The 19,099-nt window shown below is 48.3% G+C and overlaps 2 protein-coding genes across 3 annotated transcripts in view; one reads left to right on the forward strand and one right to left on the reverse strand.

Annotated features, from left to right (window-relative positions):
• Positions 1-19,099, forward strand: part of UBFD1 (ubiquitin family domain containing 1) — a 37,474-nt gene that overhangs the window by 16,258 nt on the left and 2,117 nt on the right. The gene's annotated exons all lie outside the window — the stretch shown is intronic.
• NDUFAB1 (NADH:ubiquinone oxidoreductase subunit AB1) lies at positions 709-12,746 on the reverse strand. Of its 2 annotated transcripts, none has more exons than XM_036460266.2 (5): positions 12,538-12,745; positions 3,897-4,019; positions 2,797-2,884; positions 1,650-1,748; positions 709-859 (listed from the first exon to the last, which is right to left on the reverse strand). In XM_036460266.2, the coding sequence occupies exons 1-4, from the start codon at positions 12,697-12,699 to the stop codon at positions 1,657-1,659; spliced, it is 465 nt and encodes a 154-aa protein (XP_036316159.1). In that variant the 5' UTR covers positions 12,700-12,745; the 3' UTR covers positions 709-859; positions 1,650-1,656. The 2 variants fall into 2 exon arrangements, with proteins under 2 accessions (XP_036316159.1, XP_036316160.1); XM_036460267.2 differs by having other exon boundaries at positions 789-984; positions 12,538-12,746.

A 19,099-nucleotide genomic window follows, 5' to 3' on the forward strand; every position in this document is an offset into this window, starting at 1 on the left:
CCTCTAGTGTCATATAACTCCTGGTACAGCCCTTCCTGCAGTCACCCTATGTTATAGAACTCCTGGGTGTGTGTGTTTTCTTAATAAAGTTTTATTGGTTTCAGAGAGCAGAAGGGCCTTTGCTATTGTTTGAACACTTAGACCCTAACCAGCATTGCCAGGAAATTATCTGGGATTCAGTGTTTTCCTTCTTGTTCTGGCTCCTGTGGGACTTAGAACAGCTTCTGGATGCTGCAAACTGGCCCCTCTGCAGCAGAGCCCTGACTGAGGTGGCAACGAACGCCACATACGTTTTTGTTTTTTGGTTTTTTTTTTGTCAAAATGTGCAGCTCCCATGGGCGTTAGAGTACTCAGAACGAATTGCCCAGACGCTAAAATTATGACGTCCCATGTGACCCGTTTCATTCTAAGTACACTACTCAGAAAGTCATGCATATTAAGCACAGCTCTGGCCAGTGAACTTTGAAGGGTCCTGGGTTTGATTTGGGTCAAGGGCACATACCTCGTTTACAGGCTCAATCCCTGGTCCTGGTTGGGGCACATGTGGGAGGCACCCAATCGATGTCTCTCCTCTCTCCCCTCCCACTCTCTAAAAATCAGTGGAAAATATCCGTGGGTGAGGATTAACAACAAAAACCCTATTAAGCATAGTCAATATAAAAATGCACTTTACAGACATCACTGAAAAACTAAAGACTGACAAAAATATTGTTTTATAGATTTATTTCAAAGGGCACAAAAACTTAGACAATTTAAATACAAGTTTAAACAGAATTGCTCTGTCGATGTCAGCAATGATGCCAAAACTGGTTCTCTTGGCCAGACGCTCGCCTCTATCTTCTTGGTGAAGAAAAGGGGTCTGGAAAAGACACAGCAAGAAAGAAAAATAAAGACACAGCAAGTGCCCCAACTAAGCGCAGCATTTCTTTTGGTGTCTGGTTACCGACCTGACACCAAGAGCTCTGAGGTGTTAAACCACAGTACCTGAAGTTTAACAAGTCTCACCACTTGGTTATCCTAGAGCCCAATTAACAACCACATTTATTTGCTGACTGGCTTCTTTACCATCACGCGTGGTAGTAAGTGATGTGCACATGCCACTGAACTTCACCTTCACCAAAATCCCGGTAGGTCCTACCTTTATCCCCACTGGACATATGGGAAACCTGAGACTCACAGAGGCCAGAAAGCCTGCATAGGACCACCAGACTTCAGAATGGGACAGAGCTGACAAACACGTGTGACTCCTGAGTCCGTCTTCTTACTCATGAGTCTCTAACAGCCAACAGCTAGGCCATCCCAACTTCTGGACAGCAGCTGGGTTGGCCTCGGCTGCCCTGCGAGGTAGTGGTCTCTGCTTCTTCGTTAACTGGTGCAGTATTTTCTACAAGACTGCTGTTAGGAGGGCTTACCCCCCGAGGGAGTCTGTCCAGGAATTAAGTGCTTTCAACCCTCGTCGAGGATAAAGATTCCATCACTGAGGCTGGTGCCTTGGAGTGGCAGATAACCAGAGGGCCTGGCCTGCATTTTATAACCAGTAAAACGTGTCAGGCATTCCCATTCTCCTTTTCTTCCTGACTCTCACTTTACTGAAGAACCCCACAGAGGTTAATTCTATTGGAGAAATCATTCTATATAAAATTATTTACCTGATCTTTATTCATATACATCCTTCTTATCTGCAATGTAATCTACAATTTCTTGTGGACACATCAATTTCTCCGCATCTATATCAGGAATTTCAAAACCTAAAGTGAAATTTACAACGTGTGAGAGTAGAAACAGTAAATCCCTTATTACATTTTATTGATTTCAGAGGGGGGGGGGGGGGGGTAGAGGAACATCAGAATCATCCATTGGCTGCCTCCTTGCATGCCCCCCACTGGGGATCGAGCCCTCAATCTAGGCATGTGCCCCCATGGGGAATTGAACCGTGACCTCCCGGTTCACAGGTTGACACTCAACCACTGAGCCACAGCTAGTGAGCCAAAAGCAAATTTTTTACACTCGAAAGCACTCTGTAAAACCCTCAAGTACATCAAGTTTCCAGCAACCCTGAATCCAAGTTGTGACTCAGTTATGTCTGGACTGTGTAAATATTGTATTGGGTAGAATGGTCAGTTCTTTTTTAGATCTAATTCACATAATAGGAAATCACCCATTGAAGGTGTGAAATTCAGTGGTGTTTAGCATGGTCACAAGGTTGCGTGCCATCACCATTATCCACTTTTAAATATTTCATTACTCCACAAGAATCCCACCATACCCTACCGCAACAGACTTCAGGCCCCTAACTGGCACAATCTGCGAGGAGTCTTTACTAGGCTCTGCTCTGGGGATGGCTTCTATTCAGGTCCCCCAAATTAGCTGTGGAGCCTTGAATGGTCTCATTTGCACAACTAACTGTCCCAAACCAGAACAACCTGGAGCAAGTACTGGAGACATCGCAGGAAACCACGGCGCAGGCGCACGCGTGTGTGTGGTTGTGTGTGAAAGGGGGCCTACTGTTTCTATTTGTACAATATATTGATTCAAATCCCAATTCAGACTCCCCACATTCTTTCACTTTAACACACCCAAATCAAGAATCACTCTATGGGCTCTGGCTGGGCTGCTGAGTGGTTAAGAGTGTTATCCTGATACAGCAAGGTTTAGGGTTCCATTCCGTCAGGGCACATACCAGAATCAATAAATGAATAAATAAGTGGAACATCAAGTTAATGTTTCTCTCCCTCTCAAATCACTCACACACACACACACAATACGGAGACCCAAGCTTCAGCCTGTGAGTGTTACCAAATTCGTCCTCCATGGCCATGATGATCTCCACTTGGTCCAAACTGTCTAAGCCCAGGTCTTTCATAAAATGGGAATTTACTGAGAGCTGCAAGAAAGGGACACCAAATACAAATTCAGTCTGTGAGAGCTTCTGCTTCACAAGATACCCAAGTGGTACAGTGTTAAACATCACACAGATTGTTTTTAAGTAGGAGGGACCATAATTAACATCATACCGCTAACATGCTAACGACATACACTTGGTGTGCTTTACATGTCAATTTTTCAACCTGTTTTGAATTGTTTATATAAAAAGCTAATGATTTTCACGTTACATATTAAGATCTTTGTTCATTGCTCTGAATGACTTTCAAGATTTGGTTTTTCTTGCTGCCTTATTAACGAAGATACTACATCTTAGGAGTGACTTTCTTCCCCTCAAGAATAGCGGTGGTGTTTGTCACCACCTGTCCTTAATTCAGACCTCAGGATCCCGGGGGAGTGCTTCAGAGCCCCCCTGCAACCACTGTCCTGGTGACACGTCCAGCGTGGTGGCCCCACCGAGGAACACCATCTTGCACGTTTGAAAGTTGTTAAGAGAGTAGGTTTTCAAGTCCTCGTCACAAGAAAAACTTTTTTCAACTGTGTGGTGACAAATATTAACTAGACTTACTGTGGTGATGAATTCATAATATATGCAGCAAATAACTGAAACTAATGTGTCAGTTGCACCTCAGAAAACAAAAAACCTCCAAAACCCACTATTCTCATACAACAGATTCAATCGATAAAGAAGGAAATTTCATGTCACTGAGAAAAACTCCAAAGGTTCAGAAAGGTGCATAACAGTGTTTCCAGTACACGTACCACTGTGTTTTTTTAAAGGGGGAGGGGACACACGGGCCATGCAGCACACAGAACGTGTGTGTGTGTTACTGCCCTGCACGCACGCTCAGTATCTGAGAAGGTGCACAAGCAGCTGCTTTCACTGCTGCCTCCCAGAGGGGAATGGGGCTGAGCAGGGAGATTGGACTGCAATCCGCCTGGACGCCTGCATTTTGTACCACGCGATTCAATACTCATGCAAAGAAAAGGAGCATGTAAACCACATCAATTACCTTTTCTGGGTCAATCTTGTCATAGAGTTTCAAGACATAAAGAACACGGTCCTTGATCCCCTCTAGCGTCAGTGGGGGCGCGTCGCTGTACTGGCGGCACAGCTGTGGAACGCTGCCTGGGACCTAGGGCGAGGGCAGGAAGGGAACACTGAACCACAGGCTGCAAGCGCCCCGCTGGCGTGGCTCGGGTTGAGGGCGACTTAGGAACCAGGATGTCACGGTTCCATTCCTGATCAGGGCACAGGCCTGGGTTGCAGGCTCAGTCCCCAGTGTGGGGTGTGCAGGAGGCAGCTGATGAATGATTTTCTTAAAATTGATGTTTCTCTCTCATCCTTGCTCCCCCTGTGAAATCAATAAAAGAAAAGTAGATTACCAAATAAAATGCCTCCCAGTAAATGCACTGGCCTGTATTAAGTACCTTCCACAAATCACTTAGGGCTCTAGAGAACGCACCCATCGAATTCTAAGTGTGGCCCCCGGGTGGCACCGGGTCCCTGCTGGGTACTCTGCTGCCCTAGGCCAGTGGTCGGCAAACCGCGGCTCTTGAGCCACATGCGGCTCTTTGGCCCGTTGAGTGTGGCTCTTCCACAAAATACCACGTGTGGGAGTGCATGTAGTGCAATTGAAACCGTGGCCATGCTCAGAAGTCAGTTTTTGGCTCTCAAAATAAATTTTAATCATTGTACTGTTAATATTTGGCTCTGTTGACTAATGAGTTTGCCGACCACTGGCCTAGGGCCTAGGCTAGGGGTGTCGAACTCAATCAGAGAAGGGGCCAAAATCTAAAATCCAGCCTAAATCGCGGGCCGAATGGTTTACTGAACAGTCATAAACTGTCATTGTGATGGAAACGCAACGGAGTGCAGTGATGACAGCGGGGTGCGGGCCACATTGCAAGGCCTGGCGGCACGGATTTGGCCCGCGGGCCTTGTGTTTGACACGTGGCCTAGGCGGTCAGCAGCAGCAGCAGGCCCTCCTTCCTTCAGAGCCAGGACTGGCTTTGGACACTGGTCCCGTTCAGTGAGACTGAAATCACCTTGGGCCTGCAGAAGAGCCCACGTTTTCCTTGTGGCGTCTACAGCAGCAGCCCCTGCCACCTCTAATGGGCATGACCCACAGGGAGAAGAGCTGCCACGGGAACTGCGCAGCTCACACCGCGGGCCACACTGGCCCGAGCGCTGGCTCCCACGCCAAAGGAGAGGAAGAGCCCGACAGTCCTCAGTGCAGTCTGTTCCCCTTCAGGGCCTGGGCCTGTGACCTCTGACACGATGGAGGGCCATCTCACATCTCTGCCAGTCATCTGTTTATAGTCACCTGGGTGCCAGGGTCTGACGGGCCTCCTGCACCCTTCACCACATGTGAGAAGAGCTCCAACTCACTGGCCGGCGGGTTTAAACTGGAAGGTACAGCGCAGAGCAAAACAAAACCGACCGATAGTTTCGCTGGCTATGGAAGTCCCTAATCTGAACTGGTTTGTTACCTTCTAAAGCTGATTTTAATACTGCAGTTTGGAGTTCTTAGGGTGTTTCCCATAGAAAATAGGTTTTGCTTGTTGGGGCTCAGGTGCCTGAGACAAAGGCCCATGAAAAATTGTGATAAAAAACACCAAGTGCCAAAACCGGTTTGGCTCATTGGATAGAGCATCCGTCTGTGGACTGAAGGGTCCCAGGTTCGATTCTAGTCAAGGGCATGTACATTGGTTGTGGGCACATCAACAGTAGGGGGTGTGCAGGAGGCAGCTGGTCGATGTTTCTCTCATCGATGTTTCTAGCTCTCTATCCCTCTCCCTTCCTCTCTATAAAAAAAAATCAATAAATTTAAAAAACAAAAAAAAACAACAAAAAAACACCAAGTGAACCAAATCAGCACACACCTCTGTATGAGCACTTACCAACGAAAGGGCCCGGCACTGAAGTGAGGTCTAAGAGTGAGCTGTTTATAAGGTTTCTAGAGTACTCTGGGTACTTCTGGAGCACTTACTCTTTCTGTCTGACTTTACGGTCTCCCTTTCCAATGACAGCGTGGGGTAAGGAAGTGTCTGACGTGGGAATGTCACCAGGCCTTATCAACGACTAGAAGAGGTTTTCAAGCCACAAATAAAATGCAGCAGCAGAAAGGACTGAAGAAAGCGGGAGGAGGAATGAGATGAACAGTGGTAATGTCAGACAAGTCCTTGAGGAAGGATGTATTAGGTCTAGTAATAATTAATGTCGTTTTCTAATACTTTTTTAAATCGAATTTATTTAAACAATACAACAAAATTTAATCAACAATATAGTTGCCGTTGTTTTCTACTACTTGTGCCCAACGCTCAGGAAGCATTTTAATCCCTTTGTTGTAAAATTCTTGTGATTTTGTTGCAAAAAATTCGGTCAATGCATTTTTGAGGCATTCTTCATTATTAAATTTTTTTCCAAGAAGAAAGTTTTGCAAAGAACGAAACAAATGGTAATCAGAAGGGGCAATATCAGGAGAATATGCAGGTTGAGGGAGAACTTCCCATTCCAACTGGCGCAGTTTTTCAGCAGTGATTCTTGCAGTATGCGGTCGTGCGTTATCGTGGTGAAGAATTACGCCCTTCCGATTAATCAGCGCGGGTTCTTTTTCTCTTAAAGCTTGGGCTAACCTTTCCAATTGGGCACTATACACTGCACTTGTAATGCTTTGGTTAGATGGTAAAAGTTCATAAGGAAGAATTCCTTTAAAATTCCACCAAACACACAACATCACTTTTTTCGCATGCAAGTCAGGTTTTGGCGTGGGCTGCGGAGCCTCATTTTTGTCCAACCATTGAGGCCGCCTTTTCAAATTAACATACAGCACCCATTTTTCATCTCCGGTAACAATTTGCTCTAAAAACGGCAAACAGGCCGAGACTGATTTGGCTCAGTGGATAGAGCGTCGGCTTGGGGACTGAAGGGTCCCGGGTTCGATTCCGGTCAAGGGCAAGTACCTTGGTTGCGGGCATATCCCCAGTGGGGGGTGTGCAAGAGGTGGCTGATTGATGACTCTCTCTCATCGATGTTTCTACCTCTCTGCCTCTCTCCCTTCCTATCTGTACAAAATCAATAAAATATATTTTAAAAAAATAAAAAATAAAAACGGCAAACGGTTTTGACGAGAGAGGAGCGAACTGCAAATTGTGACTCTTTGATTATGGTTCTTGTCGGTCAACTCATGAGGAACCCATTTTCCAAACTTTTGGACTTTGCCAAGTGCACGCAATTGATTGGAAATTGTTTTTTGTGAACAATTTATAAAGTTGTCGCAAGCTCTTGTTGGGTAATTTGAGGATTTTGCACCAAAAGAGCTTGAAGAGCTTCTTGATCAAAATTGGACACACGGCCTCGACCACTCTTGTCATCTAACGAAAAATTTCCCTCGCGAAATTTCTCAAACCAAAGCTGGCATTTTCTGGCGCTAACTGCATATTGACCAAGAGCACTACAGATGTTTTTTGCAGCCTCACTTGCTTTTCTTCCTAATTGGAACTCGTAAAGCATGCAGTGCCGAATATGCTCTTCATCCGCCATCTTCCTAGCCCTAGTTTTGCAACAAAAACCAAACCAAACACAAACTTTTTCAAGCAAAACTTGTTAATTGCACTTCACACGTTCTGTAGATACCACGTGTTTGAAGGTTATGTCAATACAAGTCAACGCCAAGCAAGATTTTAAACGAATGTTTAAAAACGACATTAATTATTACTAGACCCGATAGTTAGTGGAGGAGGCTTTGTCAGTGCAGATCAAGACGTGGTGGGAGGTGGAATTACTGCTGAGGAGAGGGACAGAGAAAGGGGTGCTTGTACACAACTCCCCATGTGGCCCACTAGGGGTCAGCATTGTCCTGGCAGCAGGGCAAGTGCCTGCAGAGGCCAGGTGGGCACTGTGATTAAGTGAAATTAAAGGGGCCTCATGCCAATGTAAAGTGGGCAGTTATAGTGGGCTCAGCAGAGACAGATGGGTAAGAGCTCAGACCTTGGAATGAGACTGCCTTGGTTGTATTGTAGCACTAGGTCGCTCTTACTAATCTTTTTTAAAAATATATTTTTATTGACTTCTTTTTAGAGAGGAAGAGGGATAGAGATAAAAATATCAGTGAGAGAAAAATACCATCAATCAGCTGTTTTTTGTATGCACCTTACTGGGGACTGAACCTGCAACCCTAGGATGTGCCCTGACCGGGAATGGTTCATGAGTTGATGCTCAACCACTGAGCAACACTGGCCAGGCATTACGAATCTTTCTATGCCTCCGTTTCCCTACCTGTAAGATGGGATAAACATGCCGAGCTCCCAGGACTGTTGGGAGGCACAGGGAGTGTGCTCTGCAGCTGCCTGCAGGATGGGTGACGCTGCTGCCCTGCCAGTGAGCTCCGGCTTCCTCGCATGCCTCCCCTTAGGTTCCTACTGATTCTTACCAGGTCAGACTACAGCGCTGCCACAGGCACTTCCCACACCCCACTTTTAGTTCTCACGTGCTGTGAGATAGTGTACTGTCACCCACCTCCTGGCGGGCTCACTGCTCCTGCTCGCTGGGTCTCCACTGTTTAAACAAGATTCACGTGTTGTTCCTGATGTTACCTGTTCTTCCCCAAGGTGTGCCCTCCACAATCCTATTTCTCCCAGACCTCAGAGAAGGCACCGGTGCGGGAAGGAGGGACTCCCCTCGGGAACAGCAGAGTGACCGAGCCTGATCAGCTTCCATCGGAACCCCTCTCTCCCAGCCTAAGGAGACAGCTTGGACGGCCATCTCGACCAACTGGCCCTACAATCCCAGCCGGGTAGCAGACACCTCAGCCCGCTGCTCGGAAATGGGCTCCTGCCCCTCCGGCTGCAAAATGCCTGCTCGCCGACCAGGCCGACCCCCACCCTTCTGCCGTCCGCACGGCTGGCTGGGAGGTCTCCTCCCCTCCACCGAACCTTGTCTGACGGTCCCTCCCTGACCTAGACAGACAGCCGCTCCTCAGGGGCCGCGCGGCGCCCCCCCGCAGCGCGGCGCCCCCCCCCGCAGCGCGGCGCCCCCCCGCAGCGCGGCCCCCCCCCGCAGCGCGGCGCCCCCCCGCAGCGCGGCGCCCCCCCGCAGCGCGGCCCCCCCCCGCAGCGCGGCGCCCCCCCGCAGCGCGGCGCCCCCCCCGCAGCGCGGCGCCCCCCCGCAGCGCGGCGCCCCCCGCAGCGCGGCGCCCCCCCCCCCCCCGCAGTGCGGCGCCCCCCGCAGCGCGGCCTCTCTGCACTGGCGTCGGGGCAGCCACCGCGTGCCAGGCCCGTCCTCCGCCCCGCGGCCCTGCGTGCTGCCGAGACCATGCTCGCTGGGCTTAGTCCTTGCTTCTGCACCGCGCACACACCTGTCCTCACATGTGGACATGTGGCCGGCTTTGCCTTCATTTACATGACCATCTCAGCCTCGGGAAAGCTTTACCTTGCATGCTGTGCACTGTGCTATGGGCTGGAATGACCAAAATAAAGACAGGACCTCGATTTTCAGAGAAGCACCCAAACAGATAATTTCAGCTGTAATAAAAACGAGACAAGAGCTCTGCAGGTGTGGCTCAGTTGCCTGAGTGACATCCTGTGTGCCAAAAAGGTCGCTGGTTCAATTCCTAGTCAGGGCACATGCTCAGGTTGTGGTCTCTGACCCAGGTCAAGGTTCATGTGGGAGGGCACCGATGATTCTCTCTCTCTCTTCCTCTCTAAAAATCAATAAAAAACATTTTAAAAGAAGAGACAAGAGCCATAGCAAAGGTATTGATAGGCTGTCCCAGTAACAAAAGGCATTCATTGAGAGGAAGAGAAGGAGACTTGGAGTTAAAAGCACAGGAGGAAGGGCAGGCCCAGGAAAGGAAAGGAGGCATGAAAGTGTAATGTGTCTGGGGAGAAGCCAGTTCCTACTGCTGGGGACTTAGGGAAGGTGGCACACGCACGCAGGCTCTGGTATGACGAGGCAGGCCGGGGCTGCATAGCCTCGGGTGAGACAAAATAGGTCTGTCTGTCTGACTGGGGAATGAATGATGTGGCCACACCATAGCCCGAGTCCATCGCTGTCACCCACGGCATCTGGTGCTGGTGCCAAGAACAGCCAAGTTGTCCCTGCATCAGTGCTTTGCCTTCATGTGGGTACCACATCCCACAGGAGTCTCTGGGAATGCTTTGTGCTGTGGCTGCAACAGTGTAGATCCAGAGACGCCGGGGTCAAATATCAGACTTTAGGCTCCATTTTTAGACTCTACCCTTGTTTCTCTTACCTTCTATTTCTTTCTTTCTTTACAGAGAGGAAGATAGAGGGATAGAGAGTTAGAAACATCGATGAGAGAGATACATAGATCAGCTGCCTCTTACACACACCCTACTGGGGATGTGCCCTTGACAATCGAACCCGGGACCTTTCAGTCCGCAGGCTGATACTCTATCCACAGAGCCAACCCGGTTTTGGCTCTTACCTTCTATTTCTAAGTATCTTTTTATACCCAGAAATGCTGCTTTGGCTCCTTTTTAAGTATCTTTTTATACCCAGAAATGCTGCTTTAGCTCCTTTTTTTTTTTTTTTTTAAAGGGGGAAAGGATATGGTGAGTAACCGGTTGCTCTGAGATCAGCAGAATGGATGAATCTTGAGGAGGAAAACGAGCAGCAGGGATGGGTGGAATGAGCACCCATCCAGATGAGAGGAGCCCAGACAGAATGGAGGTGACTGGGCACTAACAGAAACCAGGAGACAGTCCAAGGAGCGTGTGTGGTAAGAGATCTCTGGAGTTTACCAACGTGAAAGGTTTAGGCAAGGCAGAGAGTGCCCACTGGGAGAAGAGGAAAGGGCCAGGCCAAGGGAAACGGTGTGAGGACAGCCAGGGAGAGGGGTGCAGGGGACGCAGGTTTAACATGACGACGGCAGAGTATCCAGTGAAGACCTGAACACTGTCTCTCTTAGAAGCTTCTCAATGCCCCTGACAGGCTAGCAGGCACATAGCTGTCCCTCAGTACCTTGCATGAACAATTAATTACTCTCCACTTCGATCCACAAACATAAGGTGCCTAAATGGGAGCACTTAGTCAAAACCACTTGTAAATATAAACAAAACAGTTCCTCAGTGTACATGCAAACTAAGCACAGGTAACGGAACATCTTCGGGCACTCTCCTATTAAAGGCCCGGCCAGCCTTGCCGGTGTGCTCAATGGTTAGAGCACCAGCCTGTGCTTCCGAGGGTCACGGGTTTGATTCCTGGTCAAGGGCACATACGTGGGTTGCAGGTTTGATACCTGGCCCTGGTTGGAGTGCATATAGGAGGCAACCAATCAATGTGTCCTTCTCACACTGATGTTTCTCTCTGTCTCTCCCTTCTTCCTACTCTCTAAAGTAGGGGTGTCGAACTCAATCAGAGAAGGGGCCAAAATCTAAAATCCAGCCTAAATCGCGGGCCGAATGGTTTACTGAACAGTCATAAACTGTCATTGTGATGGAAACGCAGCGGAGTGCAGTGATGACAGCGCGGTGCGGGCCACATTGCAAGGCCTGGCGGGACGGATTTGGCCTGCGGGCCTTGTGTTTGACACATGTGCTCTAAAGCAATGGAGGAAATATCATGGGGTGAAGATTAACAACAAAATAGTAAAGGCATGGTCCAAGGACCAGCAGCAGCAGGATCTGGAGAGCATTGGAAATGAAGACTCTCAGTCCCTTTCCAGAATTGAATTTTAACCAAGGTGACCTGTCCGCACAACCACGTTGAGTATCAGCACACTAAGAACAGGGACAATTGCTTTGCTTCTGGACAGACACTGAAGTCAGCCTCGGGAGCACACACACATAACCCCCGCATGCTGCTTTTCTCCCTTAACTTCAGGGTGATGATTTACTTCCAATTCAGGCAACAGGACAATGTCCTATGAATGAAGGTGCTAGTGTCAGTAAATCTCAGCATTGGCTGCACAAAATAATCACCAGGCGCCCGCGCCCAAGTCTCCATTAATTCTGACTGATTTGGCCCCGGGGCATCCTGTTTTCATTCTGACATCTTAGTCAGGGTTGGAACCACTGTTACAGTGAGGTCCTGGAGTCGAGGGTTTCTCAGCTTGATCTTGGGAGTCTCTCCTACCTTAAGTTTTAACCTTGGTGCACTTCAGAGTCACCTGGGGAGCTTGAACAAAACCCCATGCCAGGCCTCACCCCAAAGAGAAATCCGAATGCGGGGGGAGGGGTGCTAGGGAGTTCATCCTCATACAGGACCCATCACATAAAAAGCTGGTGCTACCTGAGCCCAGAAAAGGCAGAGGGTCCGCACGCTGCGCCTTAGTTTCCCCCCAGCAAGCTACCACCGACTTGGCATGACGGCTGGGTGAAGGGGCCTGCCGCTGCCGGCGGGCCAGGCGCCAACGCCCTCTCGGAGCCCCCGGGCGGCTCCACAGGTGGGGCTGAGCCCGGAGGGACTAGCCCCCAGTCTCCCGAAGCGGCGGCGACATTCGAACCCAGGGGTGCCACGAGGTCGCAGGCCTCCCAGCAGGGCCCTCCTGACCGTCAGCCAGGGGGCCTGGGAGCGAGGCGTAGCCAGAGGCCCGCACCCGCCAGGCCCGCGCGGCCGCCGCCGGGTCCCGCCCCCACCCCCAGGCCGTCCCTGACCCCTGCCGAGCCGGCAAAGTCACGACGAGTCACCTGCGCGAGCGCCGAGCCCGGAGCCCGGGGCCTCGGCTGGGTCTCCGCGGGGCGCAGCGTGGCGCTGAGCGGCCGGGCGGCGGCCAGCGTGGGAAGCCGGGGCAGCGACGCCAAGGCCGCGGGCAGGCGGCGGACACAGGAGGAAAGGACACGAGCCGCCATGGCTACGCCGACCCAGCATGCACTGCGCTGCGCCCGCCGGTCTAGTCCCCTCCCGCCGGCGCGGGCGACGCACAGAGCGGCGCTGCAGAGCCCCACTCGGCGGTGGCGGCCCCTGGCGGCCCCTGGCGGTACTGCACCCTCGGGGCGCCGGCCCAGCCATTCCAGCCAGAGGCAGGGCCCAGACCACAACCACGCAGCCCCCCGGGGCCCTGAGCAGTCATCACTGACACAAGGAAGGAACTTACTTCCACCTTCTCTCCGAAGATTCTGAAACAGATTTATTTAAAAAGTTTGATGCCGCGATTCTTCCTAGGGATTAAAACTATTTAATATGTCAAAACAATATAAAATAATGTGAAAATGAGTTGATTTAAATATATAAGACTAGTCCTAACCCGTTTGGCTCAGTGGATAGAGCATCGGCCTGCGGACTCAGGGATCCCAGGTTCGATTCCAGTCAAGGGCATATACCTTAGTCCCGGGTTTGATTCCAGTCAAGGGTATGTACCAGTGGGAAGTATGCAGGAGATAGCTGATCAATTTTTTAAAAATATGTTTATTGATTATATATAGAAGCAAGAGGGATAGAGAAATAGAAACATCAATGACAGAGCAACATTGATCAGCTGCCTCCTGCACACCCCCTACTGGGGGATGAGCCTGAAACCTGGGCATGTGCCCTAACCAGCAATCGAACGGGTGAACTTTTTTTTTTTAAGACCATTTATTAATTTTATTTATTTATTTAATCAATCTTTATTGTTCATATTATTACAAAGGTTCCTCATTTCTTCCCCCCTCCACCCGGTTCCCACCCCACCCTCTGCCCTTTCCTCACTCCCCATTGTCCTCATCCATAGGTGCACAGTTTATGTTCAGTCTCTTCCCACATCCACCACTCCCCTTCCCCCCAGAATTGTCAGTCCACTCCCCTCCCGTACCTCCGACTCTACTACAATCAACAGCTAATATTGTTCATCAGGTTTTTTAATTTCCTTGTTGTTTTTTTTTTTATTAATAAACTTTTATATTTTTAAGAATAAATTTTAAAATCTAATAATTTTAAACCTTGTTTATTCTGCCCTGGGAATTGAGAAGCAAACTTGTTTACATGTAAACTTGCCCTTAGGCTATCAAAAGGTGTAGCCATTCAAATGTAAATGAACACATTGTTTAAAGATAGCCATGTAAATGAACACATTGTTTAAAGATAGCTGCTGGCTGGAATTGGATTACCTGGTCTGAGTGGGAAGGGCTTGTCCTCTCCTTTCTCCATTAAAATTAAGGTGTTAGCTTTAAAACCTCTTTTTGGCAAGAGACCTTAAACTTTCAGTACTTTAAATTTTTCAGATAGTAAATCAGTTACTTAGCATTTTCTCAAATCAATAATACCTCCACATGCCCAAGGATACACTTCACACAAAAGACATTTCCAAATAGATCAACCAACCTCATCCAGACCCCACACAAGGCACTCACAGATCAACACCCCAGCGCTACAACAACTCAACACATCCAGATCTAAGCCTTCATCCCTTGATTCAGCAGACCCTCAAGACCCTCTTTGGATTCCTTTTGTTTGGAGTTCTATGCGCTTCCTGGACTTGTAAGTCTAATTCTTTCACCAGATGGGGGAAGTTTTCTGTCATTTTTTCTTTCAATATGTTTTCGATATCTTGCTCTCTCTCATCTTTTGGGACCCCCATAATTCTGATGTTGGTTCGCTTAAAATTGTCCCAGAGGTTTCTTACACTATCTTCAATTTTCTGGATTCTCTTGCCTTCTTGCTTCTGTGGAGGAGTGTCTTCTGGCTCTTTATGTTCCAAATCTGACTTGATTCTTGTGATCTTCCATTCTGTTTTTAGGACTCTGTATAATATTTTTTATTTCAGACAATGTATTCTTTATTTCTTGTTGATCCCTTATCATTTCTTGTTGACTCCTTATTAATTCTAGTTGATCTCTTTTCATATATCCTCATAGGTCTTATCGATCTTTTCTAGGAAATTCTTGAAATACCTTATAAGCGTAGATTTGAACTCTATATCCAGTAGCTTTTTGTCCTCCATTTCTTTCGTTTGTGATCTATTTCGTTGTCCCATTTCGCAGCTACAGATGGGGCGGGGTTTTAGGGTGGAGCCTACAACCTTGGCTTCCATCAGCCCCGCCCTATGCGGCTCCTGGGTCTCAGGGTCCTTCAGCACTTGCAAGCACCTCTGAAAAGTGCCCTCGATTTTCGCCTGCAACCAAACAGTCTAGGCTTTCCCCCAAAGAGCCCGGTATTGGGGTTCAGTTCAGTTGGAAGTGGAGTTGGAGGTGGCGTTCGGAGCAGTCTGGAGCCCCTGTCTCCTTCCCGCCAGGGCAATTCTGCGGCACAGCCAACCATCCCTTCTCTGCGCACAATGTGCGCGCCTCCGGGACCTCCTTTCGCCGCTCCCCCGGGGTTCCACCTTACAGCCCAGCTCCCTATGGATAAGCCTGGGTCCCCGGGGTCTGACCTAGAACGGGCTCAGAGTAGTCGGAACTGGGGCCCAGCACAGTCGGAGCTTTTATCTCCTTCCTGCTAGGGAACGCCAGCCAGGCACTCGGCCTCCCTCCTCTCCGGCTCCGTCCTCTCCGCACGCACCACGTGTCTCCGTACCTTAGGCTTTTCCAGCTCCTCCGCGCTTCCTTCTGGTTTTCTCCTTGCTTCTCGTTGTAGAATTTCCAGTCAGTCAACTTTCCTGTAGTTCTGGGTAATGTCCATTTTATATTTTAGTTGTATTTTATTGAAATTGTTGTGTGCAGCTGCGGCTAGGTGTTTACCTGGGCAGCCATCTGGATTCTTCTCTAAGAAATTCTTGAAAAACTTTATAAGCGTGGTTTTGAACTCTATATCCTGTTGCTTTTGGTCCTCCATTTCTTTCATTTGTGATGTTTCCTTGTGTCGGCATTTTCGCTGCTTCCGAGTTGGTAGGGTGGCTTTGTGTGTTAAGGTGTCCTATATGGTTCAGTGGGTCAGCCTTCCAGTTATCTGAGGTGGACACTCTTGGTGCACCCTTTTGAGGACTGTGTGTATAATCTTTTTTAGTTAAGTCTTAATTGTTGTTGGTATCACTGGGAGGAACTGACCTCCAGGCCAACTGGCTGTGAGGATCAGCTGTGTCTATGCCAGGAGACAGCCTTACTCAAAAGCCTCTGTGCTCAGCTTGGATGGAGTGGAGTTTCAGGGTGGAGCCTACAGCCTTGGCTTCCTGTCAGCCCTGCCCTATGAGTTTCAGTGTTCCTCAGTGTCCTTTGGTACTCACTGCAAGCACCTCTGACAGAAAGGTGCCCTCGAGTTTCACCCACTACCGGACAGTCTAGTCTCTCCCACAATGAGCCTGGAACTGGGGTTCAGTGCAGTTGGAAGTGGGGTTCAGTGCAGTTCTGAGCTTTTGTCTCCTTCCTGCTAGGGCAATCCAGCAGCACAGTCAACAATCAGTCCTCTGCACGCAATGTGCACGACTCCGAGGCTCTGCCTTTCGCCGCTCTCCTAATTTCCACCTTACAGCCTAGAATCCCTCTGTATGAGCCTGGGACCCCACGGTCTCGCCCAGAACTGGGATTCAGCACAGTCCGGAGCTTTTATCTCCTTCCCGCTAGGGAACGCCAACCAGGCACTCAGCCGCCCCTCCTCTCTGGCTCCGTCCTCTCCCTACGTGTGCACCATGTCTCCGTACCTTAGGCTTTTACAGCTCCTCTGATTTTCCTTCTGGTTTTCTCTTTCCTTCTAGCTGTAGAATTTCCAGTCAGTCAACTTTCCTGTAGTTCTGGGTAATGTTCACTTTATATTTTAGTTGTATTTTTTGAAATTGTTGTGTGAGGCTGCAGTTGGGCATTTGCCTCTGCAGCCATCTTAGTTTCCTCCCGAACAGGTCAACACCCAATTGCCTAGCTACACTGGCCAGGCTGATCAATGTCACATCTCACATTGATGTTTCTTTCTCTCCCTCTCCCTTCCTCTCTTCCTAAAAATCAGTAAAAAAATATATATATATAAAAAAAGAATGCATAATATAATCTCAGTGTTGTAAGATATTTCTGTTTACGTGTTCACTAAAAAATGGAGTAGCTTTGATGTGCTAGTTGTTGAGGTTACAGCACTGAGCAAGACAGACAGGCAGTCTATTTCCATAGAATTTACATTCCAGTGGGAAGTTGGACAATAAACAAACAATATTACACACCCCCCCCCCCCCAATAAACAACTCTAGGAAGCTATGATAAATAGAAGGAAGAGCAATAAACGAGGAGGAAAATAGTGAGGGAGCACAGAAGGTGTGTGACTTTAGATAGGCTGGTCCCTGAAGGCCTTTCTTAGGTGGTATATTTGATCTAACCAATCAGGAGGAAAAGCCTCAGGAACCATCGTGCTGTTGGTGATGCCAATCAGAGTTCTATGGCAGTGCTAGCAATCGATTCCAGCTTCTCCTGCACCCTGACTTGACCACCACCATTCCACTGCTTATGCAATTGGAAGAGCAATTGTAACACCTCTTTGGAATGGTCAGTGAATAAATGGCCAAGCTCCATTTTGAGCTCCATTTAAGTAGAAAACTGATTGGCATCAAGGACCAGGGCCCATAGGTTTGTGCAATTCACCAGAGACACGCCAGCCTCTGATCATGCCTTCCAGGCCACACTTTTGGATAGACCCATGGGACAGACCGTGATGGTGACATGTAGCATTAACAAGAGGGAAAAGTCAAAGAGAGCCTTACTGCTTACTAAATTGAGACCCCCTCTTCCCATGACCTATTTACATTTGTGTTCCATCTAATCCTTTTGGTCAAACAATAACTTGCCTCTTATTTAAATGATACATTTTGGGAGAGCTACTTTTCCCTTCAGCAAAGAGAAAATGTCAGCCTACAAGACCTGTGGGTAAACGGTTCAATATTAAGATTGAGACCAAGTCTTTCTTTCCTTCCTTCCTTCCTTCCTTCCTTCCTTCCTTCCTTCCTTCCTTCCTTCCTTCCTTCCTTCCTTCCTTCCTGTCATTGTTTAAATAAATAAGAATACCAATTTTCAGAATTGTTTCACACCAAGGTTTTAATTCCCACCGGCAAACAGCCCTGGACTCTTCTGTGAACTTGGTGGCCCTGTGTCAAACTGTTTATTACCAGATGTCTATAAACATCCAAATGAGTATCTTCCCCTGTGTGTTCTCTATTTCAATTGCTGACACCATACCCACCAAACTAGAAATGTAAGGCTCCTTCATTTACCTAATCCTGCACTCCCTCAGCCCTGCTAATTTATTTTCTTCCCAAATCTCCCCTTGTCTCCCAAATAAAGCCCCATTTTATTAACATACTCATAAGCTCCCTGGCTCCCTTCTACAGTAGCTTTCTGACTCCATTCCCCAAACATAATTCTCTCGTACCGAGTTGTTTATGGCTCACAACATACTGTCCTTCGGCCTGTATGTGCACTGACTGACCTTGCAAGACTCAGCTCCATTGTCACCCTTCACAAAGCTTTTCTCAAACCCCATGTCATGCTAACTTCCCATCTTTTGAGTTTCCATAGCAGCACTGTACACACACCCTTTAAATCTGAAACACAAATGAGGTACCATTTCACACCTGTCAGAATGGCTATGTGCACTGTTGAGAATGCAGACTGGTGCAACCACTGTGGAAAACAGTATGGAGTTTCCTCAAAACATTAAAAATGGAACTCCCATTTGACCCATCTCACTTCTATGAATACATGCCAAGAAATCAGAAACACCCATCAGAAAGGATATATGCACCGCTATGTTCACAGAAGCACAATTTACAATAGCTAGGATTTGGAAACAGCCTAATTGACCCTCAGCAAGAGTAGATTAGAAAACTGTGATACATCTACACAATGGTATACCACGCTGCTATAAAGAAGAAAGAACTCTTACTATTTGCAGCAGCCTGGATGGACGTGGAGTGCACTGTACTAAGCGAACTAAGCCGGTCAGTGAAAGAAAAATACCATATGATCTCACTCATTTGTGCAATATAATGAACAACATAAACTGATGAACAAAAATAGATTCAGAGACATAGAAGCATCAACAGATTGTCCAACTTCAGAGGAAAGGCAGGGGAGGGTAGAAGGGTTAAGAGATCAACCAAAGGACTTGTATGAACCCATATAAGCATAACCCATGGGCACAGAGAGTAGGGTGGGAAGGGAATGTACTAGGGGTCCAAACGGCTGGGGAGAAGTCAATTAGGGGGGGAAAGGAGGCATGGGGCCAAGAGCGGCCCTAACAGGGCCCTCCCTGAGCTGTAATACTTTAAACAATAAAGAATTAAAAATACCTGAGACACAGTATTTAATATTGCTTTGCACACTGTCTCCCTCATTGGACTGTGTATTCGAATAGCAGTGGCCT

Source organism: Pipistrellus kuhlii, unplaced genomic scaffold, assembly GCF_014108245.1.
Source record: "Pipistrellus kuhlii isolate mPipKuh1 unplaced genomic scaffold, mPipKuh1.p scaffold_m20_p_31, whole genome shotgun sequence".
NCBI lineage: Eukaryota > Metazoa > Chordata > Mammalia > Chiroptera > Vespertilionidae > Pipistrellus > Pipistrellus kuhlii.